The 27,751-nt window shown below is 56.5% G+C and overlaps 2 protein-coding genes across 3 annotated transcripts in view; one reads left to right on the forward strand and one right to left on the reverse strand.

The window, feature by feature from the left end:
* The window catches only part of PCNX2 (pecanex 2), a gene marked incomplete at both ends in the record, with an annotated part of 156,490 nt that extends 144,787 nt beyond the window's left edge, over positions 1–11,703 (forward strand). Inside the window, 6 exons of the mRNA XM_080717237.1 lie at positions 1,468–1,612; positions 2,514–2,744; positions 3,255–3,529; positions 4,279–4,442; positions 9,390–9,838; positions 11,530–11,703. Of these exons, the coding sequence (XP_080573363.1) occupies positions 1,468–1,612; positions 2,514–2,744; positions 3,255–3,529; positions 4,279–4,442; positions 9,390–9,838; positions 11,530–11,703 (1,438 nt within the window). The remainder of the gene's footprint in view (positions 1–1,467; positions 1,613–2,513; positions 2,745–3,254; positions 3,530–4,278; positions 4,443–9,389; positions 9,839–11,529) is intronic.
* Positions 11,704–16,212: 4,509 nt separating this feature from the next.
* Positions 16,213–24,957, reverse strand: NTPCR (nucleoside-triphosphatase, cancer-related; the record flags this gene model as incomplete). 2 transcript variants are annotated; one of them, XM_080717263.1, is made up of 5 exons in its annotated part: positions 16,213–16,281; positions 17,114–17,320; positions 22,627–22,723; positions 23,239–23,401; positions 24,924–24,957. In XM_080717263.1, the coding sequence occupies 5 exons, from the start codon at positions 24,955–24,957 to the stop codon at positions 16,213–16,215; spliced, it is 570 nt and encodes a 189-aa protein (XP_080573389.1). The 2 variants fall into 2 exon arrangements, with proteins under 2 accessions (XP_080573389.1, XP_080573390.1); XM_080717264.1 differs by lacking the exon at positions 17,114–17,320.
* Between the last annotated feature and the right edge of the window lie 2,794 nt (positions 24,958–27,751).

Below are 27,751 nucleotides of genomic sequence, written 5' to 3' on the forward strand. Positions count from 1 at the left end.
GTTTCCCCACAGCCAAGGAGCAGGGAGCATCCTGCAGTCGGCAGCTGACATGGCGTCTCCGCGCTCCTCCCTTTGGCATCTCAGAAGCCCCTGAATTTTCCTTTGACCTGTCCCCAGCCCTGAGTCCAGAGGGAGTTGGTCCTCTTACTCACGTATGAGCCCATCCTGAGCATGCAGCTGGGCTTCCTGACCTTTTTCTAAAATGCCCTGCTGGCTGCTTAGAACATGGCTCTCCCATTTGAACGTTCAGCTTCTGTCCGAGGACAGGAGCCCCTCGGTGCCTCCCGGGTGGCCGGCTGTACTGTAGCACCAGGAAGCTTTCCTCTGAAAGGGGAGTCCCTTGGGGAAGGCTGCCCTCTGAACCTCTTTCTGGAAGACTCCAGGCTCCTCCAGGCCCCTGACCAGTTCCTGGCAGCTCCTGTTTCCCACCGTCTGCTCTGGTGCGAAGCCTCAGCATCTTGACAGGGCCTTCCAGGAAAGGAGGCTAATGGTGCTCTTCCGGTGCAGCCGTCAGTGGACAGCTTCCCTGAGGTCTGCGGCGCCGTGTTGGCTCTGAAGTATTGCTCAGCGTGTGCATGCTTCGCGGGCTCCAAAGCTGCCGTCCCGGGCCATCCCCTCCCACCCCGCTGTCCCTCTCCCTGTGGCCAGCCCGGCCCTGTGCTGGGCTCTTCCTATGGACTTCCTTCTCGACCACCCCTGTAGAGCTGGAGATGACTGCCGTAGAATGTAGAAATGGGAATAACAGACAAGCAGAAGCAGGGCCCCTTCTCCCTGTCCTCGGGCAGGGCGGCGGTGTTCCCAAGCCCTTCCAGGCCCTGAGCAGCTTGGGTGACACAGCTGTCATATCTAGCGACAGGAACAACCCGGAACCCTGAAAGCCAGGGCAGCCCGGGGCGACCCCGTGGCCGCTCTTCCCGGTGCCCCCTCTTCCCGGTGCCCCCTCAGCTCCGTCCTCTCTCCTCCATGGGCAGGGGTGGTGTAGAGACAGATGCACTCCCAGAACCTGGGTGACCCATTCCAGGCTTCATTTGGTTGGTGGATCTCTCTCTGTGCTGCGGTGGAATCCAGTTTTATTATGAGTGACATAGCCCAGAAATGATATCCAGAAAGACAGAGGAGAAGATAAGGACTCAGCACGATGAGGGCAGGGCAGGAGCCTTGGGGGAGACCGGCTTGCCATTGTAGTAACTCCCTGAGCGTGCACGGCGGCCCGTGCCAACCTGGGCTTGGGAGTCACACTCAGGACCACCTAAGTGGCTCCCTGGCACAGGGCTCAAGGGCCCTGAGCCCAGCTCCAGGGTTAGCACGAGGCGCACCGGGGCGAGTCCCCGTCTCCGACATTTCCTTACTGGATCGGCCTAAGCACATGAAGGGGATTCTGAAATTGGGAGACGTGATCTGGGGTTGGAAAGACAGGAGCCTGAGCAGAGTCAGGGAGAAGCGGGGTAACTAAGCTCTGCTTTCCAGCCTGGACTCCTTCCTGCACGGCCTCTACGCCCTCTTCAAAGGCGACTTCAGGATAGCGGCGCAAGATGAGTGGGTGTTTGCTGACATGGACCTGCTGCAGAAGGTGGTCGCTCCAGCCATCAGGATGTCCCTCAAGCTGCACCAGGTACGACCATCCTCTGAGGCAAGCGGAGGCCCGGAACTTTAGAGAAAAACGGGCCCCTGTCTTCCTTCCTTCCTTCCTTCCTTCCTTCCTTCCTTTCTTCTTTCTTTTGTAGTACTAGGGATTAAATCCAGGGGCATTCTGCCTCCGAGCTATACCCCCAGCCCGATTTTTTATTATTATTTCCTTTTTGTTTGTTTGTTTGTTTTTGTTTTGGTGGTAATGGGGTTCCTGGAAACCCTTCTACCTCCAGGCTACACCCCCAGACCTATTTTTTTTATATATTTTTTGGAAACAGGGTCTCCTAACAAGCGAGCCTGGCTATGAACCTGCGCGATCCTCCTGTCTCTGCCTCCCAAGCGCGGGGATTTCAAGCGTGCGCCACCATGCCCAGACTATTATTTCTTATTTGGAAATAGATCTCACTAGGTTGTTGAGAGCCTCAGTGAATTTCTGAGGCTGGTTTTGAACCTGCGATCCTCCTGTCTCAGCCTCTCGAGTACTAAGATGACAGGCATGGGGCGTCACGTCAGGTGGAAGCCTGGTCCCTTTCTCTGCATGGCTTTGGAACTGTTTCATTCCTTGCTTTGCTAACTAACGTCCAGGCTGCCCAGAGGGTTTTGACGTGGGCCATGGCGATTGCCCTTGGGAGCTGCTGGGAGGAGCTGAGCGTCCACTCAGAAGGAAAAGGGGTACTGGCTCGGGACAGTGCGCCTCCGAGTGCCCCACCAGAGCGTCTCAGGGACCTAAGCCGCGAAGCTTTTTCCTAGGCGTATTGGGCTGTGGGAGGAGGAGCGAGCCTTACCCAGCTGAGGAGGCATTTGGGGAGGTGGCTGCAGGCGGCCGTCTGCGCACCAGCTGGGGCCAGCAGCACCTGCTCACCGAGCCCATGGGGCTTCCGTAGGACCAGTTCACCTGCCCGGATGAGTACGAGGACCCAGTGGTGCTCTATGAGGCCATCCAGACCTTCGAGAAGAAAGTGATGATCTGCCACGAGGGCGACCCGGCCTGGAGGAGCGCCGTGCTGGCCAACCGGGAGGAGCTGCTGACGCTGCGGCACGTGGTGGACGAGGGTGCGGACGAGTACAAGGTGGTGATGCTGCACCGGAGCTTCCTGAACTTCAAGGTGATCAAGGTACGGCCGCTCCCAGCCTCCGGGCACTGGGACACGGGCCTGCCCTCCGGCCTCTGGCCAGTGGCCTTGATCGGAGGCACAGCAGGGAGGTGCGCTGGCCAGTGTGAGAGCCGACGCAGCCCGGGCTCCGCAGTCCCCCAGCAGGCCCGTGCCTGCGCAGAGAGCCAGCGTGCGGCAGCCTTGGGCCAGGTTGGGTCCCGGCACAGGCTCCGGAGTCGAGGGCCAGGATCAGGTTCCGTTTAGACTTTCTGCATCCTAGAATCCCAGGCCTCTTCCTGATAGCCTGGCCCAGACGCAAGCTGCACCCCAAGGCCTGTTTATCACCGAGCCTTCACCCACCGACTCTCGCGGTCCATGCTGCCTCAGTTTCCCCACTCTGCCGTTCGGCCTGAGGCCCACGCATCATGGCTGTGATATGAGTGCCCCACCCCGGAGCCTGCGTGCCCCTCCTAGGTGGAAACTAGCAGGCCGGAAGCTGAGCGGCGGCCTCGCCCCGTCCCCGGCCCGCAGGTGAACAAGGAGTGCGTCCGAGGCCTGTGGGCCGGGCAGCAGCAGGAGCTCATTTTCCTGCGTAACCGCAACCCGGAGCGCGGCAGCATTCAGAACAACACGCAGGTGCTGCGGAACCTCATCAACTCCTCCTGCGACCAGCCCCTGGGCTACCCCATGTACGTGTCCCCGCTCACCACCTCCTACCTGGGCACCCACCGGCAGCTCAAGAGCGTGTGGGGCGGGCCCGTCACCCTGGACAGCCTCAGGACGTGGTTCCGGGCCAGCTGGCTGAGGTAGGGGGGCCGGGGCCTCTGTGGGGCTGTGGGGGGCGGACACGGAGCCCGGGCTGAGACCCGTGTCCAGGTGGCCACGCGGCTGGTCAGTGAGCGATCTCAGGGTGGGGTCGGGGAGGCCGCGGGCAGAGGGTCTTCCCCTCCTCAGGCTGAGGGTCTGCCTGTGTCCTCGCAGAGCTGCCAGGGCCAGGCTCAGGGGCCTTTAGGAGCCGCGATTCCGCACCTGCCGAGCAGTACCCCTGCCGTGGCTGAGCTTCCAGCTCCCACCTCTCGGGCACCGGGTCTTCTTGCCCAGTGTAGAGTGGCTTCTGGGGCGAGCTCTGAGCAGCTTTGCCTCGATAGGCATGGGAGCTTCAGGTTCTGGGGACTCAGCATTTCATTCTGGTGTATTCGTGTATCAGACACCAGCCTTAAGATAAAAGAAAGTACCTCCCTCTCCACCCGTATCCCAGGGTGCTGCTCACCTGCGGAGCGTGGTGGTCCTGCTGTTCAGACGTGGCCATAGTAGGGGGCGGCGGGATCCGGTCCAGTGTCTCTGGCAGTGAGGAGATGTTCTGCGGAGTGCATTCTCGGGCGATTTTGCTATTGTGTGACCGTCCCAGGGCTGCACCAACTAACTACCCATACATAGATGGCCAGACACTGGGCAGAGTCCCGAGGGCCACCGTGAACTGTGACACCACGGGGCACGTGACTGTAGGAGACGCAGGTAGGCAAAGCCCTGGAGCCTGCCCCTCCCTCTCTCGCAGCGTGCGGAAGGACTGCAGCGTGGGACAGCGTGGTGGCCGCAACATCGAGGACCCGGACGGAGGTGGCGCCCCAGCGGCCGGGGACGTCTGGGAGAGTGCAGAGCAGCCCCGGAAAGGCGGCGGCCAGCACTGGGCCCCGCCCCGCGAGGGGGCTCAGGGGCCAGGTGGGTGCCGAGGCTCAGGGGCTCAAGGTGTTGCTCTCAGCTGGGCATGGCTGAGGTCAGTGTGGGGAACTCCTTCATGCCTGCCAGGTCCAGCTCTGATCACATGTCTGTCTGCCTTCGCCTCTGTCCTGCGCAGTGGCCACTCCTCTGCCTCCCATCCTGTCTCAGGGGCCTACTGTGTGCTCCATGGGGTCCCCGCTCCTCCTTCTGCAGTCAGGCCCCTGCCCCTCCCACTGCCCCTGCTCAGGAGGAGGACAGGACGGAGGGGAGGAGGCCCCGGCAGATGGGAATGTGGGCGGTAGCTGGAGCTGAGTCTGAAGTTTAGAATCAGGTCTAAGCTAATACCCAACAGGGTCAGCCAGATGGCTGCGACTCTGAGTCTGTGGGTGATCGAGTGCAGGGAGGAGGGCGGCGGGCTGCAAGGAGACTCACGCTTTGCAGAGGACGAGTTCCCGGGACGCAGGGGAGGCAGCTTCTCTGCCGGGCCCTGCCGCATCCTGGCTTTGCCCCCTGCAACCCGCTGGGGGCTTTGTCTTCCTTCCTCGCCTTCCAGAAACTTGAGTAGGCACCTCTGTGCACGCTCCCCTGCCCCAGCGGTGCCAGGCGAGGCCAGCGAGCCTGGGGCCAGAGCAGGGCAGAGCGGGAGGGAGAGGAGGGACTGGGGGAACAGGGCGAGAGGGATGGAGAGATGAAGAGATGACAGACAGACAGATAATAATGATAGAGAGATAATAGATAGATGTAGATGGATGATGACAGATAAAATATAAATAGATGACAGATCAATGATAAATGTTAGGTTGATAATGGACATAATAGACAATAGGTAATAGACATAATAGATGATAGATAATAGAAAACAATGATAGATAAATAGATGATAGATAAATAGACAGATAATAGGTCAGTGAGAGATAAATAACAAATAGATGATAGATGATGGATAGATGAATGGATGGATGGATGGATGGATGGATGGATAAAAGGTAAAGACCAGTGAGAAAGAGAGAGAGGGAGACAGGGATGATAGACCAGTGACAGGTGATGATGATAGCTCACAGGCAGACATGATGAGAAAGGAAGGTGGAGATGAGGGGTAAATGACAGAGACGCAGATGAGGGATCTGAGAGGGAGAGAGCTCACCAGGGGCCGCAGGGCTGGGTGGCACAGCGCCCACTGCCTGGCCACCTTCCCACTCTGCCTGCTGTGCTCACTGCCTGTAGTCACGGCATCTGGCTGCAGCGGCCATGTTAGATTCTCTCTGGAATCCCGAGTGCGCTCTGTGCACCTGCAAGGCCGCTCGACCCCCTCCAGGACTCCACGCCTCCTTGCAGATGGAGAAGCAGGGCACAAGGAGGTAAGTCACTGTCCTGAGGAGCCAGCTCTGGAGCGTCCGATCTGGGATCCAGACCAGCATGCCTGGAACCAAGACCCTACCAGGGGCATCACCGCACCCTGGGCCCAGCGCACACTCGCTGCCCTCCTCCCCCTCTGCCCCCTGCCCCACTCCTGCCCACTGGGACTTTGCTCAAGGCCTGGGCGTGACTTCTTCCACGTGGGCAGCGGAAAGGCAGAGAGCTGGAGGGGAGGAGGAGAGAGAAGGGTGAGAGAGGAGAGAGGAGGAGGAGGAGAAGGAGAAAGAAGAGAGGCCTTGTGCTCCTCCCCTCTACAAAGGAAGGAAGCACCGCTGGCTGCCCTTCTCTCAGATTCGGAACCTCTTCTCCAGGCAGCACGGCAGAGGCTGAGCACACAGCAGAGCGTGGGCTCTGAGGGACAAGGCTTAGTGGTTTAACAGCCCTGTCCCACTCACATGACCAAGGTGGGGCCCAGCGCCCGCCCCTGCACCGCAACCTGCCAGACCACTGCTGTACTGCCTGAGTCCCCGTGAGCAGGCCGGGGCTGCACCCTGCTGCCCGGCGCTCAGGCTGCCCACCCCAGGGAGGGCCCGACAACCCACAGTCCTCTCCGTGGGGTGAGAAGCGCATATAGCCAGGCGGGTGACACACACCTGTGATCCCAGTACTTGGGAGGCTGAAACAGGAGGATCTCAGGTTTGAGGCCAGCCTCAGCAACTCATTGAGGCTCTCTGCAACTTGGCCAAATTCTGTTTCCAAATCACGTTAAATGAAATAAATAGGCCTGGGAGTGAAGGTCAGAGGTAGAATGCCCCTGGACTGTGCCCCAGCTGGAGGAGAGTTGACCGGCAGCGGCTGGCGGCCTACTTTCTGACAAGCAGCGCTAACCCGTGGCCAGCGAAATCCCACGTCTGAGAGGGAGGCTGGGTTCTTCGCTGCTCAGGACGGCGGCACCACCTTTCGGGTCTCGAGCGGAGATGAAAGATAATGAACTCGGAGCGTGGCGTGCATCAGATCTCCACTCGGGCGCTAAGGTTTTCCCTGGAAATACTCATGCTTTCCTGAGGCGGCAATGGGCAAAATAAGTTAAACCGTAAAATAATGATCCCAGTAGCACAAATGAGCTTGGCTTCAGGCTGCTTGTTTCATTTGCAAAATTAAAATAAAAAAAAGAAAGAAGGGAGACCAATGAAAGAGCCCCAAGGACGACCAAAGCAGCAGGAGGGGAGGCCGCTGTGGCACTTGTCCCTCTGTGCTTGGAGTGAGGGGCCGGTTCCCTGCCGTGTGTGTGGTCTGCGGCGCACGGAAAGCACTGCCTCACGGCCGAGTGTGGAGGATCTGGAAGGCGATCGCCTCTACAGGGTAAACCACAAACACATGCTCGCCCTTGCCGACTCCGAATACACGAGCGCGACACCAGCCTGCCGTTCGTTCTGATTCACTGGATTTTTTTTTTTTTTATTTAGAAGAGTCACACACTGGACTGCTCAGCAGGGACCTCCAGGCCACGGTCCGCTCCCCCATGGTGGAAGGGAGTGGGCACCAGGCCAGGGTGGGGTCAGCGGCAAGGGGCCAGCACCGGTCCTGAGGACCATGTGCAGGCAGGAGACAGCGAGGAAGGGCACCCGTGCTCCGTGGGAACAGGCGCCCCAGCAAGGCAGCGTCCATCCGGCCTGCAGCGCAGGAGAGGCGGCGAGCCCCTGCAGCAGCAAGGGCCGCCAGTGAGGAGCGGGGCTGGAGGCTCCTTGGGGTCTTTGCAGCAAGGTTTGTTCCCCCAGGGGTTCTCTCTGGAGGGATAGGCCCAGGTTCTCCTGTAGACAAGCAGAAAGGTTTCGGACACATCAAATACACAATAACTCTGCGGCGGGTGGAACAACGTGTGGGACGGTCCCTTCCTGGTTCTGTTGCTCAGTCCTGTCTGCAGGGTTAATCCCTGACTGTAGCAGCCTCAGGAGACCACAGGAGGCCACAGGTGGCTTCACCAGCTTTGCATCAAAATAGTATTTAGGCGTGGTGGGCACGTTTACAATCCCAGCACTCGGGGAGGCTGAGACAGGAGGATTGCTCATGGACAGCCTCAGCTACTTAGTGAGTCCCTTTGCAACTCAAGAAGACCCTGTTTCAAAAAATAAAGAATAAAAAATAGGGCTGGGGGTGTCGCTCAGAGGTAGAATGCCCCAGAACCCACCCCCACACCCCACAAATAGCATTTTCAAAGTAGAGCCCAGGGGGATAAATCTTCAGCTACTTGGCCTGAAGTTCCGGCAAGCACCTGTCTTCCTTCTGACTGCCAGGTTGGTGAGGCTGAAGGATGCCAGGCGCAGGCAGAACATGGGAGGGGCACCTGAAGTCCCCCCCCAGGGATGCCAACATGAACAGATTGTTGGGGCGGCCTAAGTCTTCCATCAGCAATGGCCTTGTCAGTCAGTGGGTGGGGGCGCACGCTTGTAATCCCAGTACTTGGGAGGCTGAGACTGGAGGTTTGCGGCCAGCCTCATCTACTTAGGCCCTCCAAAACTTAGTGAGACCCTGTTTCAAAATAATGAATACAAAATAGGACTGGGCGTGTAGCTGGGAGGTAGATGCCCCTGGGTTCAATCCCCAGTACTAAAAAAACAATCCCAGTACTTTGGAAGCTGAGACAGGAGGATCCCAGGTTGGAAGCTAGAAGCTAGCCTCAGCAACTTAGTGAGACCCTGTTTGAAAATAAAAGTAAAAAGTGCTGGGTGTAGCTCAGTGGTAGAATGCCCTGGGTTCAATCCCCAGTACCAAAAACAAAAACACGCCTTGTCAGATGATTATCAGCAGGAGCTGGGGCCTGGAGGAGCCCGAGGAGGGGGCGGCTGGTGAAGGGGCTCGGCCACTCTGGAGAAAAAGACCCCAGGATGGGGGCCGGGCCAGCCGGATGCTGTGTGGGGTCACCTGACCTCTGTGGGAACTTGTACAGGCCGCAGGCCGCAGCACATGGTCCAAACCAATAAAAATGGCCTGCATGCCTTCCTGTCTCACCTATCACCTGAGCAAAGGAGCCAGGGCCCTGGGGCAGGAACAAATTTGGCTCTGCCCTGCGTGGCTGGGTTACCTGCTGGTACTGTCTGGATTTCCCTGAACTGAGGAACTTTTCTGCCAATGGCAGAAAGTCCCCGGCGAGCCCGGCAGGTCGCTCACCCTGGGCTCAGCTCCAGCCCAGGCAGCTGCCGTTCCCAGGCCTGGACTCTGTGGAAAGGCAGCGGGCGCTGTGCAGCAGCTCCTGGCCTCATCTTGGCCTCGCAGGGTGGGCTTCCCGGGTCCTCTGGCCCAGGCAGAGACGCACCTGTGGCATCTCAGACGCCAACATTCTTAGCTGCCTTCTGCTTCTTTTGTTTAAGATTTACATTTTTTAAATTTTACTTTTAATGCACATACTTATGCATATTTATGGGGGCACAAAACCAATAATTGGATGCATGCATGCCAGGTATAATGATCACATCAGGTAATGAGCGACTCCATGTCCTCAAACACTTATCCTTTCTGTGTTGAAAACCTTCGGCATCGCAGCCCTGGTCACTGCGGCCAACCCGAACCAGCCGTGATCTCTTCCTTCTGCAGGGAGGAGGAAGAGCCGGAGCCAGTCTGTCCAGGCGCACTCGGCCCTCAGCCCAAGGCCGCCCATCCTGAGCTCCTCCGGCCCCATCCTGGAGAGCCGCCATCCCCTCCTGCAGACGTCCACATCCGTGCACGAGCTGGCCCAGAGGCCCTCGGGCAGCCGGCTCTCCCTGCACACCTCGGCCGCATCCCTACACTCCCAGCCGCCGCCGGTCAGCACCACGGGCCACCTGAGCGTCCGCGAGCGGGCCGAGGCGCTCATCCGCTCCAGCCTGGGCTCCTCCACCAGCTCCACCCTCAGCTTCCTCTTCGGCAAACGGAGCTTCTCCAGTGCTCTGGTCATCTCCGGGCTCTCGGCAGCAGAGGGGGGCAACACCAGCGACACGCAGTCTTCCAGCAGCGTCAACATCGTGATGGGCCCCTCGGCCAGGGCCGCCGGCCATGCCACGCGGGTAAGGACGGGCCTTGGGAGCCGGGGCGGGGAGAGGTACCGCGGGCCTCAGACCTTTCAGCCACCCGCCCACAGGGCCCCATCACCCTCTGTCCAGGGCCACCTGGGCCGCACACAAAGGTGCTCAGCTTAGGCGTAAACACGAGCCCCTGCCGCCCTTCAGGAGTGCGGAGGGGCGGAGGTTCAGCGGAGTGGTCATCTTGGGGCTCAGGGAGAATGCCCCCCACCCGGATCCCAGCAGAGGGAGTGGAAGGCACACATCAACATTAGAGTTAGATGACCATCGGTGCCAATTCCACAAATTATCTTTTTTTTTTGGAGGTCCTGGGGGTGGAACCCAGGGGCTTTTCTACCTCCGGGTTATGCTCCCAGACCTATTTTATACTTTATTTGGAAACAGAGTCTCACTAAGTTGCTGGGACCCTCACTAACTAGCTGAGGCTGGTTTCGAACCTGTGTGATCCTCCTGTCTCAGCCTCCCAGTGCTGGGATTACAAGTGTGCGCCATCTTGCTCAGCTAAATTATCTTTTTTATTATTATTATTTGCAGTACAGGGGATGAAACTCGGGCATTCTACCTCTGAGCTACACCCCTCAGCCCTATTTTTTATTCTTTATTTTGAAACGGTCTCACTGAGTTGCAAAGGGCCTCACTAAGTAGTAGCTGAGGCTGTCGGTGAACTGCGATCCTCCTGCCTCAGCCTCCTGAATGCTGGGATTACAAGCGTGCGCCCCCATGCCCTGCTAACAGATTATCTTTACATCGGTGCAACCTGACCACTCCCAGCTCTTTAAATACTAGCAAGGGTTTTAAGGTCGTGGATCCAATCAGCTGTGGCCTGTCCAGAATGCCATGCCGAGCTGGCTGGCACTGAACAAAGTGTTCCACGCGCCACATCAAAGAGGGAAGATGGGCGGTGTCAGGGCCTGAATGGGCCAGGCTCGGCCAAGTGCAGCTCTGGTGAGGTGGTGCGTTCTTTTGCCCATGGCCCATCAGTGACAGCTTGTGGGTGAAGATATAGGAGTCACACCTGAGCATCCCCACGGCCTCCCTGGCTCTCCTCCACGCCCCCTCCAGTGGACCAAGCTGGACAGGTGATGGTGTCTTCTCTGGGTATCCATGGGGCTTTCTGGAGCCCTAGGTCATGCCAGCCAATGACTCACTAGGAATAGATATCTAACTATATAAGCTGCTTCTCCTCCCCCTCCCAGTTTTTCAATAGAATGGCCCAAAATATCACTCTGTTCCACCTTCCCCAATCTCCAGTACATTTCTGGTATTCTGGAAAATTTTCCCTCCTCAGCTCCAAGGAGGTTGCCCTTGGGAATGGGTGCATCCAGCCTCCAGAGGGCTGCGTCCCACTGGGTCAAGTGTGCGGCGAGACTGCTGGTGCCTGTGACCAGCAAGGCCGAGTGTCCACGGGGGTGTGCCGGGGCTCAGGAGAGCCAGGCACGCAGGACCTCTCCCGGGGCTGCTTCCTCTCAGCAAGGGCAGGTCTCCTGAGAAAGATCTCACACCCGGTGGCGGCTTCAGAGGCACATTCTAACCCCATAGATCGCAACGCCAGGGTTGTCCTCAGGGGCTGCCCGTCAGCCCTGGGTTCCTGCAGCGGGGTGGGGTGAACTAGGAGACCCCCGTGCGAACTCGTGCTGAGCTGCCGCCGCTTTTCTCTTTTCTCTTCTCTCTGGAAGCACTTCTCGGACCCGTGCGAACCCACCGCCGCCGCCGAGCAGGGCCAGCATCCTGACCGCCGTCTGGCCAAGGCCGCGGCGGAGAACCTGGGGGCAGTGTGCAGGAGGGCGAGCCAGGAGGACATGGGGCTGGACGACTCGGCTTCCCAGCAGAGTGCTTCCGACGAGCAGTAGCCCGGCACGCGCTCAGGTTCCGGGAGAAACGACGCCCACCTTCTCTGCTCTGTCCTGTCCCCAAACCAAAAAAAGCCAGGACGGCGATCCACGCGGGGTTCTTCCTGAGGGAAGCCGAGAGCTGATCTAGGAAACAATAACTTTATCTCAGGTTCTTGAAAAACAAAACAAAACAAACAAACAAACAAAAAAAAACGGGGGAAGGGAGGTGTACCTCCTCTCCTAAGCACTGCACAGAAGTTTGACACTTCAGACAAAAGCCGTTAGTATCTTAAACCAACTGGTCAAGTAGAGCCCGTGAATAACTCCTCCCTGCTCTGATGATAACAAGACCTGCGCATGCTAAATCTTCGGCATTTTGTACATTGCTGTTACCAGGAGGAAGAGACCAAGAGCCGCCCGCGCCCTCGGCAGGCCCTGGCGCCCAGGCTGGTCCCGGCGTGGGGAAGGCCTGGTCTCTTCCTGGGGCTTCTGCACTGACGTCAGCCAGCAGCGGCCCGGGGGTAGTGCATGCCATTGCGTCGTCAGTGATCTGCGAGAAGCCAGGATACTCGGGCTGCGACGTTGGAAGCCAGGGGCATGGCAAGCCGTCTCGGAGTCCCCCGACGCCCCTCCGTCCATACTGTCCACCGCTCGAGCGATCTCTGGGCTGCCCAGCATGCCCACGTGCTTTGTGGAACGCCTGCTTGTCTTCCAACCCCAGCACCCCTTGCCCCGCCATAAGCACACCTGCACAGGTTTTGTTTGGGAATTAAAATGTTTACACTCACTGCGGTGTCTGTCACGTGTTTGGGTTCTGCTGAGACTGTCTTTGTTAAAATGCATCCTTTCCTGTGAGAACCACATTGGACAAATCCTGAGACAACTCCTGCCATCCCGAGATTCCCAGTGGGGAGAGGAAGTCTGTATTCTTGCTGACAGGAGGGAGGACCCGGGCCGGGAGACAGGGCAGGAGGGTCTGAGAACCGGCCTGCAGGTGGAGTGTGAGCATCCTTTGGGGAAGAAATGCTTCTTTTAGGGACAGTCGCAAATGTCTCAAAGCATCTAGAAGTGGGATGACGGAGGGAGGGGCACAGGGCGCAGACTCCCTCACCACACAGTAGCACATTCTCGTCTCTTTTGTAAGATAAGAAGCGATTAACAGCAAAGCGTGGGCTCTAATCGGAGCCAGGGTGCCCCTCTCTATAGCCTCTGGAGATCAGGCTGTATTCCTGCCTCTACGTACAGCTGTTAATCTAATGAGAAGCTGGTGTCACCTGGTCCGGCCACTTGGAGCAAACCAGACTTGGCTGGGAGCTGCCAACTCTCCTGGGCAACCCCACGGCTGGCCCTCAGGATTAAGCGGCGACCCGGGCTGCTTGTGCAGCCCCCGTCCCCGCCCTGCTACACAGCTGGCCGCCACCCTTCGGGGTTCAGAAGAAAGCAGCTTAAGGAGTCAGGTCCCAGCTGGCCTGCATGAGGTGAACCCCAGGACACCCACCCCTGGTTCCCTAGACAGGCTCAGAGCGGCTTCTCCACCTCACAGCTTCCTGTCCTGTCCTTGAAATAGCCCCGGCACCTGAGCGCACACGCCAAGGAGGGGTGGTGTTGTCCCGCACTCCCCGCGCGGCCGCGGTTGACGCGCCATGACCTCCATCCGCGCCACTCGGGAGCTGCCCGTCCCCCAGGGAGGCAGCGCGAGGCGGAGCGCCCCCTGCCAGGGCCGCGTCTTATGAGAGGCCTCCTGGGCTCGCTTCTTGCCACTATGGCTCAAACGTTCGGCCAGCACAGAGCTGCAGTTATTTTCTGTATTTGGACACTGAACAAAACGGTTCCTCCGGTAAGGATAATATAAAAGCATTAGCATTTGGGATTCTCTAAGTCATGCAACTCATTTGGCGGTGACTCTGAATTATTGCCCCACTTGCTGAGGCATCTGTGCTTGGCAAGTTTACTCAAATCACGGGGAGCCTCAACATCTCGTCGCCCCTAAAACGTCCATGCGAGGCTGGTGCTCTTTGCCTCCCCCTCCGCTCCACCGTGCTGTCCCAAGGCCTCCTGCAGCACGGGGCCCGCCATCAGCCCGCAGAGGGGCTGTCCTCCCGGGGAAGCTTCTAGAACACCCAGTCCTCCCGGGGAAGCTTCTAGAACACCGCATCAACCACAGGAGGACGGGGCAAGGCCATTCCGCCGTCGCCATCGCCCTTGGTGAGCTGGGGACCGAGCCCGCGGTGTGCTGAGCTTGAGACTTCCCTGGGAGCCCCTCCTGTCAGCCAGGGAGTCAAGAGATGACATTTCACCAGTCAAAAAGGCCCACTCGTCTTCCTACGTGAGCTCACTCCCATTCAGAGGTAAGAAGGAACGATTGTAACTCCACCGTGTGTGATGTGGCTGGCGGTTATGATCTGCCGAGGGGAGGAGAAAAGAACGATTTAGCCAGCCATTCCCCAGCTCTGTTCTTTCTTGGTTGGTGGTGGGCTTTCTGTTTTGTGTATGAAGCTGGAGATTGGACCCTGGACACATTCCACCTCCAAGCAATGGCCCATCCACCCACCCGCCTATCTATCTATCTACCATCTATCTACTATCTATCTACCATCTATCTATCTATCTATCTATCCACCATCTATCTATCTATCTATCCACCATCTATCTATCTATCTATCCACCATCTATCTATCTATCTATCTATCCACCATCTATCTATCCACCATCTATCTATCTATCTATCCACCATCTATCTATCTATCTATCTATCTATCTATCTATCCACCATCTATCTATCTATCTACCATCTATCTATCTATCTACCATCTATCTATCTATCTATCTATCTATCTACTATCTATCTATCTATCTATCTACCATCTATCTATCTATCTATCTATCTACCATCTATCTATCTATCTAACTATATTTTAAATCAGGGTCTTGCTAAGTTGCTGAGGGCCTCGCTAGGTGGCCGAGGCTGAGGCTGTCCTTGAACCTGTGACCCTCTTATTTTCAGCTTCCCAATTCCTGGGATGGCAGGCTGCCTTCCCGCCAACCTCTTACTCTAGCTGAAATTCTTAGAGCAATACTCTGTCAGCGTTGTGCTTTTCAAAGTGAATTTCTCCTTACGTCAGGACCCATATCCAACCGGTAGCCATCTCAGTACCCTTCTTTAAAGCCTGCCGCTCACGATGCGGGGGCTGCACCTGACACCTCTGTACACGCCCCTGAGCATCTTGGTGACTCCGTCATACAATAATCATGCCTGCCACAGTGTCCCAGCCGAGTGTCAGCTGTGAGGTCCAGGTGTGAGGTACACTGGAGCGACAGGTCTAAACGTGGACACAGCCGGCGGCAGCGGGCAGAGTGCGGGTTCTGCCGGCTCTTGGGCTCAAGCTCCCCATCTGCCACACCACCGCTGCGTCCTTGAACGACCTCCAAGCTCGCCAGCTTGTCTCCACGGCTTAGCAGAGCTGCCTGCAGTGCCCCGTGCCAGGGCCGCAGAGTCTGCTCCACAAGGGCGGTCTGGCAGGTGGCCCCTGCCCCTGTGAGCCCCAGCACTGCGCCCACGTGGCTGCTCTACCTTCTTAGAAATGATTCCTCAGTTTCCCTCCTAAGACCAAACCAAAGACCACCAAACAGTCACGCTGGATTGCTGGGCTCAAAAGGGACAGATTGCAGAAGGAGCACGTCGTCCCTTTCTGTCTTGGGTGCCCAAGAAAGGTGCCAGGAGTCTTCTGCGTGGCGGGGTCCCTCTCCCGCAGGGCACGGCCGTGCCAGGCCTGAGACGGATGCCCGTTAGCAGCACTTCCCCAGCCTGCTCTCTCCGCCTGTTCTCCTCAGGGTTGGGCGGGCTCGCTGACGGGGCTGTGCAACCTCCCTGGGTCTGTGGCTAGGCCGGGCTCCCAGGCGCGCTGGTGGCCACGCTGGCCTGCCCTCTTGCCGGACCCTGGCCTGCTTGTGTTTCAGGGCGTGGGTGCCCTAGACTGAGTTTCCCCCTCCAAGAAGGAGACACAAATTGGAACCATCAGGTTTGTTTTTATATTTATTAAGTGATAAGCAAAGAAATAAACAAGAGATGGGGGAGAAACCCTAAACTGGCATTCTTTGGAAATAGTGACTTTAAAAAAACCCAAGTGGCTGTTACCAGGTTATGCTGCCCCTGGACAGGAGCTGAAGCCGCCCCTGGGCAGGCATTAGTGTTCAGGACGTGCGAAGGTGCTCAGGCAGGGAGCTCTTTTCTCCCCCTCCCCCAGCCCACGGATAAGCGTCAAGGGGCGAATTCCACAGAAGGCTCATCCAGGGCCCCTCTCCTCTCCTGGTTTGCCGGATCCTGCACCAGTCGCCATGGTTTGCTCGTCTGCACAGCCAACTGCCCTGGCGTCTGACTTGACCTTTTAAAGACTTTATGGAGAGCAGATGTCAAGCTTCTTTGGCAAAGCCTGCACGGTCCTTACACATGAGCCCTGAACCTCGAGACAGGACCGTGAGGCTGTGACCGACGGGCACTCCGTGGGCAGCGACGCTGAACAGCCGCCTTCACTTCCTGCTGTTCTGCACACAGGTCACGATTTCCGGCAGAAGGTGGTTTCTGTTTTCCTTGGTGACCTGTGGGAAGAGGCGAGTGAGCAGACTCGAGAGCTCCCTCCTGCCCTCAGTCCGCGGAGGGAAAGTTCTTAAAAGAGCCGCAGTCCCCGATCCTCCACAGCTGAAACTGCAGTGGAGGGGTCGGGGAGGGAGGCGCAGGGCCAAGGAGGCCGCCGAAGATGTCGCCCCTCCACGCTGCCCGGCTCCACAGGATCTGCAGTGGCCTGGTCGCTGGGAGTTTGGTGGGGGCTCCTCCACCAGAACTAGTTTAGGGTACGCGCCAAGAGGACTAGGTAGGTCCTGTCACCAGGATCTAGAACACCCTGCACACCCAAGTGCCCGACCAGCACCCGGCAAGTAAGCGAATGTGGGAAGGAGGGATGTGCAGGCTTCAGGTCGTGCGCTCCACCCAAGGGCTGCTGGCTGCCACCCGGGGAGGCTCCGCTGACAACAGCGCGTCCACGCGGCCCGGCAGGCCGAGGCAGCCTTGCCAGCAGTGGGCAGGGCGCCCACCCTCCTGCCCCACTAGGAGCTAGCACTCAGCGGGTGCTCGCAGGGCCAGGACAGGCTCGGCCTGGGCGTGGGGAGCGAGGGACAAGGGCTCAGGCAGAGCGAGGGGGAGAAGGGCCGGGCCAGCCGTGTGGCCTGCTGCAGCCGGGTCCCCACAAGCCCCCACGGGACACCCGTCAACAGCACACACTGCCTAGTCTCTGATCCCCACTCCGACTCGGATCCAAGACGTGCGCAGGGCAGTGCTCCCGGCGCTGGGGCTGTCGTGCAGGGCCTCTCGGCCACTCCCCACAGCACCTGCCCGTCTCCGGCTCATGCCGCGCGAGGCGGCTGGCCTACTCACGCTGAACACCTGCACGTCGCGTCTGCTCCTTATCTCCTCCACCAGCGCCAGCGGCTTTCCTCTGGGGACTGGGATGGTGCCCAGGACCACGGTCCCTGGCGAGGACAGGGCCTGGCGGACGGCCTGGATGAAGGGCTGGCTGAAGAGCTCCATCTTCCCAATCTCGTCGATGATGCACACGCGCCAGCCCGGGCCGCCGACACCTGCCTGAGGGCAGCAGGGACACTCACTGGACACCCAGGCCGCCCGAACCACGGGGCCCAGGGCCCCCGCGGCCGCTCACCAACCACCACAGCAGGGCGAGTGGGCCGCGCCGTGGCCAGAGCAGGGCTCAGCCCGCCCCACAGAGGAAGGTCCAGCCCCGGAGAGGGCAGGGCCCAGTCCACCAAGGGAGGAAGGTGCAGCCCTTCAGAAGGCAGGGCCAGCTAACAGAAACACAGTCACACCAGAAGGTCCTGTCTCCCGGGAGCAAGCCCCGCAGCTGACCAGACCTTTCCAAGGAGCGTGTGGGCCCCTTGCTGCCTGCAGGGACCATGACATAGGCCTCGCCCTCCTGGGGGGCCCTGTCCAAAAGCCTACCAGAACTCCACCTTGACACATCAAACTGGCAGTCGTGGAATCCAACCAGGGTGAGCAGTATGAAGAGCGTGTGTACCAGTGCGTGTGTGTTAAGTGAGTACGGGTGTGGGAGCGAATGTGCACACCCAGCTTATGAGCACACGGGTGTGGGTACAAAGCCACAGCCGCACAACCGCCTTCCTGCAGCTTTCTAGAATGCTCAGCAGTGAGAGGTCATTTACAGTACTAAGTTCTGGCACAACAGTACCTGTCTACACTGGTTCCTGCCAGCTGGAAAGGCTCACGCTGAAGTAGTGCTGATCTGCATCTTACTGGCACACAGGTGCACAGAGACGAACAAAGGCGCAGCTTAGGATAGGAAGGCCCAGTGCCGAGGCTCCGGAGGCTCGGCTTTTCTGGGCACAGTAATTACGTCTTTGTTAATTATTGCTCCTTTGGTGGGAAAAAGTTCTTCAGAGAGCCAGCTAGAGCCTTGGGAGAAAATTATTTTTATCACAGCCCTATAAATAAGCTCTTCGGGAGAAGATTTTAAAATAGAAAAGGAAAGAGAAAAACTACGTTTCTAGCTATGCAGAAGAGAGAGGGGAAAGCTGAGATGTTCTTGTATCAAGACAACTATGCCTTTGCAGTTCCGATCATCCCCGAGCGCCTTCGGTGGGTCTGAGTCCCAGCCGCAGCTCTTGACAGCTCTGCCCCTCGCTGTGTGTCCCCAGGAAGGCCCTTCCTGCCGTGCGCCCCAGGCTCCCCTTCTGTAAGCCAGGACCACGGAGGCAGTGCCCTGAGGACTGGACGGGTTTGCGCCCAACACACCGCTTGCACTCGGTCCTGGCTACAAGGCCTCACTGCCACCAGCAGACACGCTACACCAGAACAACCAAGCAACCAGAAGGAACAGGACAACTGGTGTGTGTGTGTGTGTGCGTGTGTGTGTGTGGTGCTGGGGATTGAACCAAGGGGCATTTTACTGCCCAGCTGCACCTGCAGATCAATTTTACTTTACTTTTTTTATTTGGAACTAGGGTCTCACTAAGTTACTGGGAGCCTCTCTGAACTGCTGAGGCTGGCTTTGAACCTACGATCCTCTGTATCAGCCTCCCAAGTACTGTGATTACAGGCGTGCGCCACCACACCCGGCTCAGGATGAGGATCTGAAGACTAACGATACAAGCAATTGTAATTAAAGTAGGCGATGCCAACGCACAAAGCCAGCAGATCAATGGGAAAGGCACCCTAAAAACCAGGCGCACGTTTTTAAGTGTAACATACGAAGTGCAGAAACTAATTAGAAATAGGCTAGGTAACAGATGGCTCCAGTAAACGGGCTGAATATGTGGGAGGAAAACAATTAAGAGTTTCATTGTGTTGCAGCCAAAGTAAATCCAGATGGACTGAAAACACGGGTGTTTTCTAAATGTGGCACGCAGAAGAAACACCTAGGTGAAGTTTTATATTAACATGGAAGAGGCACAGAATTTGTCTATGTGAAAAAGAAGAGCCGAAAAGAGAGATTGCCAAGGTGAGATGAGAAAAGGAGACACTGACTCAGGACATATGAAGAAGCTCCTGCTTTACAGAAGAGCCTTTGAGCCAAGAGAGAAAAAATGGGGAAGAGGAACGAAAGGTTCAGATGAAAGAACTTACCCAATAAACAGCTGAAACACATTTAACCTCATTAGTGCCCTAGAATGTAAAGCAGAGGCAAGGAGCGCGTTTCTGCTTGGACGTCGGGCGCGCGGGGTCTCGGTGCGGAGCCCTGAAAGCCCACCCCGCCCCAGCCAGCGGTGGCAGCCCTGCAGGTGTCAGTGGGCTCCATTAGACCCCGGGAGGCCCCGCAGCTGCAGCGGGCGCCGGGGCCCTGCGCAGAGGGTGCGGGGTGCGAGTGTGGGCGCCCCGACTGCCAAGGTAGTAGATACCCTGCGGGTCCAACATGGAAGGAATTACAGTTCAAAGGCAAAACCCGCACTGTGAAATATCCAATCGTGAGAGCCTCAGTAGGCTCTGAGCTCTGAGACGTTGCCACCTTATCCATACTGAAAACAGGATGTGCCGTTTTCCCCAGTTCTCGGAGACTAAATACAGTAGGCGCAGAAAGAGGCAGGGTCAAGACAGGCCCATAGCGGCTACCTTGGCGATAAGGTTAGCAGCTGCTCCGAGGTCCTTTTTCCCTTTTAAGACTTTTACACATCTTCTACCATGGGCATACAGAACTGTAACACTCAGAAAATGATAAATGTTGTCGAGTAAGGAAAAAGCTGTCGCCCAGGGAATGAGCTGTCGCCAGCAGCTTTCTAACGACCCTACCGTGTCCCACTGGTCTGGCTGGGTCTCCACGTATACCTACAGGAATGTGGCAAGAGCTCCGTTCAAGGTGGGCCTCAGCCTCCCCTGGCCTCCCTGCCTCCAGAGGCTTTCCAGCTCTGGCCAGCCTTGCTTCCCTGGGACACACGGCCTGCATGCTGGCCCAACCCAAGAGTTGTTTCTCTTATATTTTTCATGACATTTTCAAAAAGAATTCAAACCATCTTTCTCCCCACAGTGAAATTCTTACAAATAAAATCGCTTCCTGACTTCGTCCCAGGATTTAGACTGGAAACACAGCGCCCCTGGAGAAAGGATCTTATCTGCCTGACCCGGGGTTTCCAAACCTCCCCGTTTACCCAGTTGTTTCAATTGCGAAGTATCAAAAACAGTCTCTTTATTCTGCCCTATTTTCATTGTGTAGTTGATTTTTTTTTTTTTTTTGCAGTACTAGGGATTAAACCCACAGGTATTCTACCTCCAAGCCCCAACCCCCAATCCTATTTTTCATTCTTTATTTTGAAATAGGCTCTTACTAAGTAGCTCAGGCTGGCCACGAACCTGCAATCCTCCTGTCTCAGCCTCCCAGGTACAAGCATGCATCACCATGCCCGGTTGATTCATTGTGATAGAAGCAAAACTCTAATGCCTTCCCTTTCCTTCATCCCAATAAAGCATGTGGGGTCCGGGGAATATTTCCTCTAGAGAAGAAACCCAAGGCCTGAGTAGGTAAGAGGGCCCCATCAGGAAAGAACTCCCCCACCTGGATCAGGGTGGCAGTCGGAGCACAAAGCTTAGGAAAGCCGCTCTTCTTCATGTTTTAATTACAGAGCCAGAATCAAGCGCTCGATCGGGCCAGCCGTGAGTGCTTATGTAATCCCGGGGCTAGACATTGGGCTCGCATAGGCGTGCTTCTCCCAGAATCCTCTCTGGTTTGAGCAGGGTAAGTAAAAATCAATTCTTCGTATCGATCCGGTGCCCAACGCCGGACTCTTCATCTGGAATTTCATTAGAAGCATTTCTCTTGCTGTTTGGACGTTTCGAGAGGTCTGCCTCTGATGGAAAAGAACTAGACAGACACCATGTTCTCTGACTGCTCAACCGCCATCAGTCTCAACACAGGACTGCGGGGACGGGATGCTTCAGAGGAAGGGACGAGAAGAGGAGGAAGGGGATGAGGGGAAGGAGGCAAAGCGGACCCGGGGGCTCCGTCAGGGAGTGCCAACCATCAGCACAGCCCATGAGTCGCCGTTCCTGAGAGCAGGGCTGCTCTCCAATGCTGGGCACCGTCCTCAGCAGCCTCCCGCCACCACCCACGCCGCCAGCTGCATGTGTCCACTGGGTGCCATGCTGAGCCCGCCTGGCGGGACGGTGCTGAGGTGAGGTCAGGGGTCAGTAGGGCCGGACGGCTCGGGGCCGCTGGGCGTGACTCCTGGTGCCAGGGGAACGCCACAGGTGCTGAGTCCAAACCACTCCAGCTTCCCAAAGTAAATCATAAGCAGGAGTGTATAAGACCCTCAGACGGCCCATGACCCGGCACACCTACGCCTCTGTCATTAGGTCTTAGGAGTGCCTGTTCCTGCCTTCTAGAATATTCTCCCTCCTGCTCGCCAAGTCAACCCAACGCTCTCTCCTCTGGAGTGACGGGGCCTCCTCTTCCTCTCGTGTGACTGTCACCACCTCAGAGCTTCTAAGGACGCCGCTCCAGTCTGTCACAGCACAGGCCGGGCTGACAGCCTTGGGAAACATGGACCCTGAACCTGACCCAGGGCCTGGTGGACATGTGTTAAACACATATGAAACACAGGTGATAGGTAAGCAACAAGACCAGATGGCTGGCATTCGCAAAGGTCATCTAAGTTGGCAAACCTTGAGCTAGACCGATGAAGGAAAGAGAGAGGGAGAGAGAGAGAGAGAGAGAGAGAGAGAGAGAAAGAGAGAGAGAGAGGAAAAGAGATGGAGGGAGAGAGAGACAGAGAGAGGCCTAAATAACACAAGGAATGAAAGGAGTGCCAACACAACTCATTAAAAAATAAAAAACTTAGATGAGATGGATAGATGACTAAAAGACACCAATCACAACTCACCCAACAAGAAATAATAGAAAGAAAATCAACAGACTTCTGACAAATGAAGAAATTAAATCAGTTATCAAGAAGCTTCTCATGAGAAAAGGTCCGTGGGGCTGGCTAGCCTGCGAATTCTATCGTTCAGAGAAAAATTACATCAATCACTCACAAACTCTTGCGCGAGTTAAGAGGAGAAGGGGACACTTCCTAACTCATTCTACGAGACCGGTATTGCCAGAAAACAATGTTCCGAGCAAAGAAAGCGACATCCCTGACACACAGATGCCGAAATCCTCAATGCGCGCGCAAGCTGAGCCGTGCAGAGAAGGGGTTCCAGGACAGACCCGTCTCTGGGAACATCAATGCGCAGCAAAGCCTTTCTTGCATAAAATCCTCGTACATGCTGAACGTGGGTGACAAAGACTGTGTGGCCAGATTGGGCTGTATATCCTGAGCCCAACCCCTTGGGCTTTTACACCCGAAAATGCAAAGCGGGCCTCCCGGTAAGGGCACAGGCCGCTCTGCTCCCGTGGCCAGCGGGCCCAGATGCCGAAGTCAGATACTCACGCCCCTCAGGACGGGAAGCGCCAAGCGCTCCAAGGACGCCACGTCCACCACGTACTGCCCCACTCGGCACTCCCGGTGTCCAGGCGGGGGCTCCGACCTGAGAAAGAGACGCGGCTCTTACGGAAGGCTCTGCGTGCATCTCTGTGCACCCTGCTGAGGGCTGACGACTTCTGCACCTGCCACCCTACCTGTAACAGTGGCCTTCGGGGTGGCAGGTGCCAGGTGTCCACTGGCCTGGCAGTGTGATGGGCGCCCTCTCCACTGCAGCAGCCCCGGGCTAAGGACTGCCAAGGGAGGGGAATGTATGGCCCTGGGGCCCAAGTCTTATGTGAAATAGGACTTTTTTTTCTTTACTTGTTTTTTACACAACAGTCTGATTCCTTTCTCTGAGAAATGTCTAGGTTCTTCAAGCTAGACCGGGTCACAAGGGTCAACGCGGAGCGCAGGGAGAGACACATTCAACTGTTGGCAAGGAAGGGAAAGGGTGCCCAAGGACCCCTCCCCCGGGGTGTCTGGAGAACTCAGCTCTTCTGGAATCAGAAGAGAAACGTTCCCAAAACACGGGTGGAAGGACAGCTCAGCCATACACCCTATGGAAATGAAGCCTCATACCCGACTCGGGACAGAGGCCCCCGAGAGCCGGACAGGGTGACCACATCGAATCCCGTCCTTCTCCCTCCCTGCCTGACTTCTTCGGTGTAGAATCCATCCACCGGCACCCCAGAGGACTTCAAAACCTCACTGGCTTTCTGGATCAAAGTTGTTTTTCCAACGCCTGGAAAAGAAGGGAAGAGGCCCATCAGGAAGCCCTCCCCCGCAGAGCCCCCCGTCACCTGCGGCCCCAGGAGGTCCATCCCCGCGCAGAGAAATAGGCTGCCAGAGCATTTTATGAATATTAATTTCAGTCTAATTTTGATTGCACCAGGTGTTAATTTTTTTCCACTTCCAGTAGAAACAAACATAATGAAAACATGAATGATGACTAGCATAGTTTATTCCTACACTCTGAAACAGTATTAGTTTTGTGACATATACAATCCCAGAACGCAGGGTGGTTCTCTGGTGACGCTCTCAAGCTCAGTTTACGTCCTGAGTGGAGCTTTGTTTTCTACCATGTCTACCCCCCCCCTCTCTCTCTCTCTCTCTCTCACACACACACACACACACACACACATACACACACACTGGACTTTCCAACACAGGTCAGGCTTGAGCCCAAGGCTGGACGCTGGAGCCGAGTTCCAACTGTCAACAGGCCCGGGCCTACACTTACAGGTGGGAAAACAGCTTCATTCTCTTCTCTATCTCCTGAACATCCATCTCTGGAATCCCAGGGGCACCCTAGATACGGTCACTGTAGGGCTTCCGTGCATGAGCAATCTTACCAGGCAGGCAGCCTCCACCATCACCTCCTCCAGGGCCCTGAGCATTCCTTCAACCCCCCCAAATTGGAGCCGACCTCCCCCCCCACCAGGCCCTGCACCTCTGCCCTTCCTCCCTCTCAGCCTGATGCCTGGCTGCTAGACTTGGTAAGTGCACTGACTTAGGGCTCTTGGGGGGGATGGGTTTGTTTGTTTGTTTTGTTTTTGTGGTACCAGAGATTGAACCCAGGGCATTCTACCTTAGAGCTACAACCCCAGCCCTATTATATTTTTTATTTTGAGACAGAGTCTTCCTAACTTGCTGGGTCTCGCTAAGTTGCTGAGGCCAGCTTCAAACCTGCAATCCTCCTGTCTCCGCCTCCCAAGTACTGGGATTAGGCCTGCATCACCCGCCCTGCTGACCTGGGACATTTTTGTTCTTGTTCTGTGACTCTAAGTTCACATCACCTCTTCCCCGGTGAAACCCCTTATCCTGGGGAGCCCAAACCCGGGTCCCTCATACTGGGCCAGAGTAAGTGACCTCTTCTCTCCTCTGGAACAAGAGGTGCTTTTGCGTGCACATAACCTTGGCTACTCAGGGCTAAGGCAAGAAAACACTGATCTGAAGGCAGACGTATTCTGCAAAGGAGCAGAGGTGACCCTTTCTGCACTGGGCCTTCTCATGGTAGGTGACGCTGCACCCCAGACCTCTCCCACCCGGACCCTGTGCATCCACCCAGCGTCCCCCTGCCCGGGGTCCTGGGGGCTAAGAGGGGTGGTCTGTGGGTGCAGCGCTGCCCGATCCCAGTTCACTGGGAACCGAGACCTCGGCCACAGAGGCGGTCGGCGGCAGGCGACCGGCCGTGCACCTGGGCCCCGCCCGCGGGTCCTTGTCGGTCCTTGTCCCTCCCTGTCCGGAGCGCTTCCCGCGGTCACCTGGCGGCCCGGTGAGGAACACGTGGCGGGACATGAGAGGGAAACCGGCAGCTCCCGCCACCGGGTCAGGGTCACGGCGGTCCGGCCCCGCCCCGCGCCCTAGCCCGCCCCGCCCACCGAAAGCTCCGCCCCGCGCCCGCGCACGCGCCCCGCTGACCTCACCTCGCAGGCCCCGCCCTGGCTACCGGAAGCTCCGCCCCTCGTCCGCGCATGCGCCCCGCTGACCTCGGCCCGCGGCGCCTCCCGGCCCGCGCATGCGCACTGCGGCCGATGCGCGCCCGCGGCATTCTTAACCCTGCGCTCAGAGCAGACTGCCCCTGGTAGGCTTAGTGACCTTTGGTGCCCTGCTAACGCGGAGTGTTTGCAGAGCCACGTGCAAGAGAACTTCAGTCACTAAACCGTTGCTTCCCCCAGCGACCGAGGTCTGCCTGGATCCCATTGACGCAAGGCCCAGGAAGCATTCCTGGAAGTAAGAGGCCGAGCCCCATGGCGAGTGTGCGGGCACTGCCCTGCCCTTGGTGCTCCGCGGTCTCTCCCGTGAAATTCAGGCCTGCTCTGAGCTCCCCTCAGATGCTGAGTGCCACACACAGGGTGGCAGCAAATTAAGTTTGAAGATCTAATTGGCTCTTACTGCAATCTGGAAATCGAATGCTGGTTCCGTTGAGCGGAGCAGAGGAGGTTCACTTTATGGCCAGAAAGGGGCTGAAGAAAGGAATAACAAAAGCTAAATTGGTCTTTGCAGTCCTGCCCCTCGTGGTTAAAACCAGGAGCTTTAGTTTGTTTATTTGTTTGGTCGGTTTGGTTTTTAGGAGGGAGGGCCTGTTTCAAAGTTCAGTTTGGTTACTCAGCACCAAAGACTCCATTCTGGTTTGATCTGCTAGACCTAGCGCAGGATCTCAGCCCAAAATAATGGCGCCCTAAGTCCTGAGCAGCTGTACCTTTTTGCCCCCAGCAGTGAGTTTGAGGGTCCCCGGTTCAGGAAGACTTCCCATTTTCAGCGTGCTGGGCCTCCAGTCTCCCCTTCACCAGCGCCACCGGCTGCAAGCCAGTGCTGCACCCACCTGGAGGATCTCAGGCAAAGAATTAAGTAACTCCCTGCCTCACCTACCTCTGCAAGGTTCCATGGCCCCGGGCCGCACTCTCCTGTGAACTCTCTCAGTCCAACATGTGTACAGTTTGACTTGTGATCAATCATTCTCCATCCTGGCAGAGAAGGCAATTTCAGAGCGTGCTCGACTTAATTGGTTTGCAGCCACGGGACAGACCTCCTGGGCTGCAGTTAGCCCGCAATATATGGCGATCACGTGGCCTCTGTCTCTTGCTGTTTAAAAAGAAGTCGTCTTAAGGAGTTCAATTTGTACAGTATGTTAATATCTTAAAGGATAATGTAGGACCTTCTGCATCTTGAACCTGCTTGGAAATTGGAGTCAATGAACAGCAGATGTAGCAAAGTCAACCCATAGAAGGACCTTCCAAAAACAAAAAGAAAACATATATGCGGTCATATGCCTCTCTTATTCTGAAATACTAATTTTAAATGTTAATTATGTAACATATTTTATCACTGACAAGCTGTCTGGATTTTCAAGGCTCACCAGAATCATCTTGTGATGCTATATGTGGAACTTTGGTGTTAGTTTCGGTATCTAGAGGATGTCTAGAATTCAGATCTAGAGATTCTGTATCTCAGGGAACAGAAAGAAATTTCTCCCATACGGGAGATGGGAGAGATTACCAACTGGAACATATTTCTGTGTGTGGTGGTTACAAGGGTATTTTCATCCTATAATAATTCATTGAATACTCGGTTTATGCAGTTTTCTCTGAGCGTCGTTATACATCAACATTAATGACAGCATAAATACCTTATGCTTGTTAGAAATTAACCAAAGAGCGGCCGGCTCTACTAACAAAGTACAGTGCCGGGTCTAACTGTCGTCAAGCATCATGGGCTGAACATTGTGTCCTCCGGATCCATATTGAGATCCTACCCACAATGCGATGGGTCAGGAGGTGGAGTGAGTAGCTCGTGAGGGTAGGGCCCTCACGGATGGGATCAGTGCCTTGTACAAAAAGATGGACCAGAGTTCTGCGTTCTGCTTTCTCATGTGACTTGCAAGGAGCTGATCAACATCGGCAAACCAGGAAGAGGCACTCGCCAAGAACCTGCCAGTGCCTGCGCCCTGATCTTAGACTTTCTGCCTCCAAAATTATGAGAAACACATGTCAAGCCACCTGTCAGTGATACTCTGCTACGGTCGCCTGAGCTGAGACGCCAGATAAACTTACCCAAGGGACAAGTGACTGCCTTTCTTTTTCGCTGCAGGACCTGGGTGCAGCCTCCCGCTGCTAGGAGACGACACAGTTCTTTGCTGAAACAGTCCGTGAGTAACTTTTGCAGTCCCCCCAAGTCCCCAAACCACAGTTTGTTTTGCTTTCCTATCTCCTGTGACCCAAGACTGTCCTAGTTCTAAAACTGCAGATTCCCTGCTCAGAAACCCCCTCAGTCTCTGGCAAGCCCGGTGGAATGACGGGGATTCTCCCTCATCTTGTTTGAGCTAGTGGAAGTCAACAAGCTGGTGAGCATGAGCAGCTGGGGACCGCGCGGGGAGCGTGAAGCAGAGCGTCCCCGCGGCAGCGCTGGGTGGGTGCTGGAAGGATGCTCTGGAGCGGGCTAGGTTCTGTTCAGGTTCACGGTCGTTCATTCCGTTTAGCTCCCATCCGTGGGAGATCTGTTGTTTGCCAGATAGTGTGGCTCTTGTTTGGGCTTGAATCTGTCTCTGTGAGAAGGAACTAAAACTCCTGCAGCTAATGGAATTTAATGGCAA

Source organism: Muscardinus avellanarius (assembly GCF_963383645.1).
Source record: "Muscardinus avellanarius genome assembly, chromosome: 20".
In the NCBI taxonomy this organism is placed as follows: domain Eukaryota; kingdom Metazoa; phylum Chordata; class Mammalia; order Rodentia; family Gliridae; genus Muscardinus; species Muscardinus avellanarius.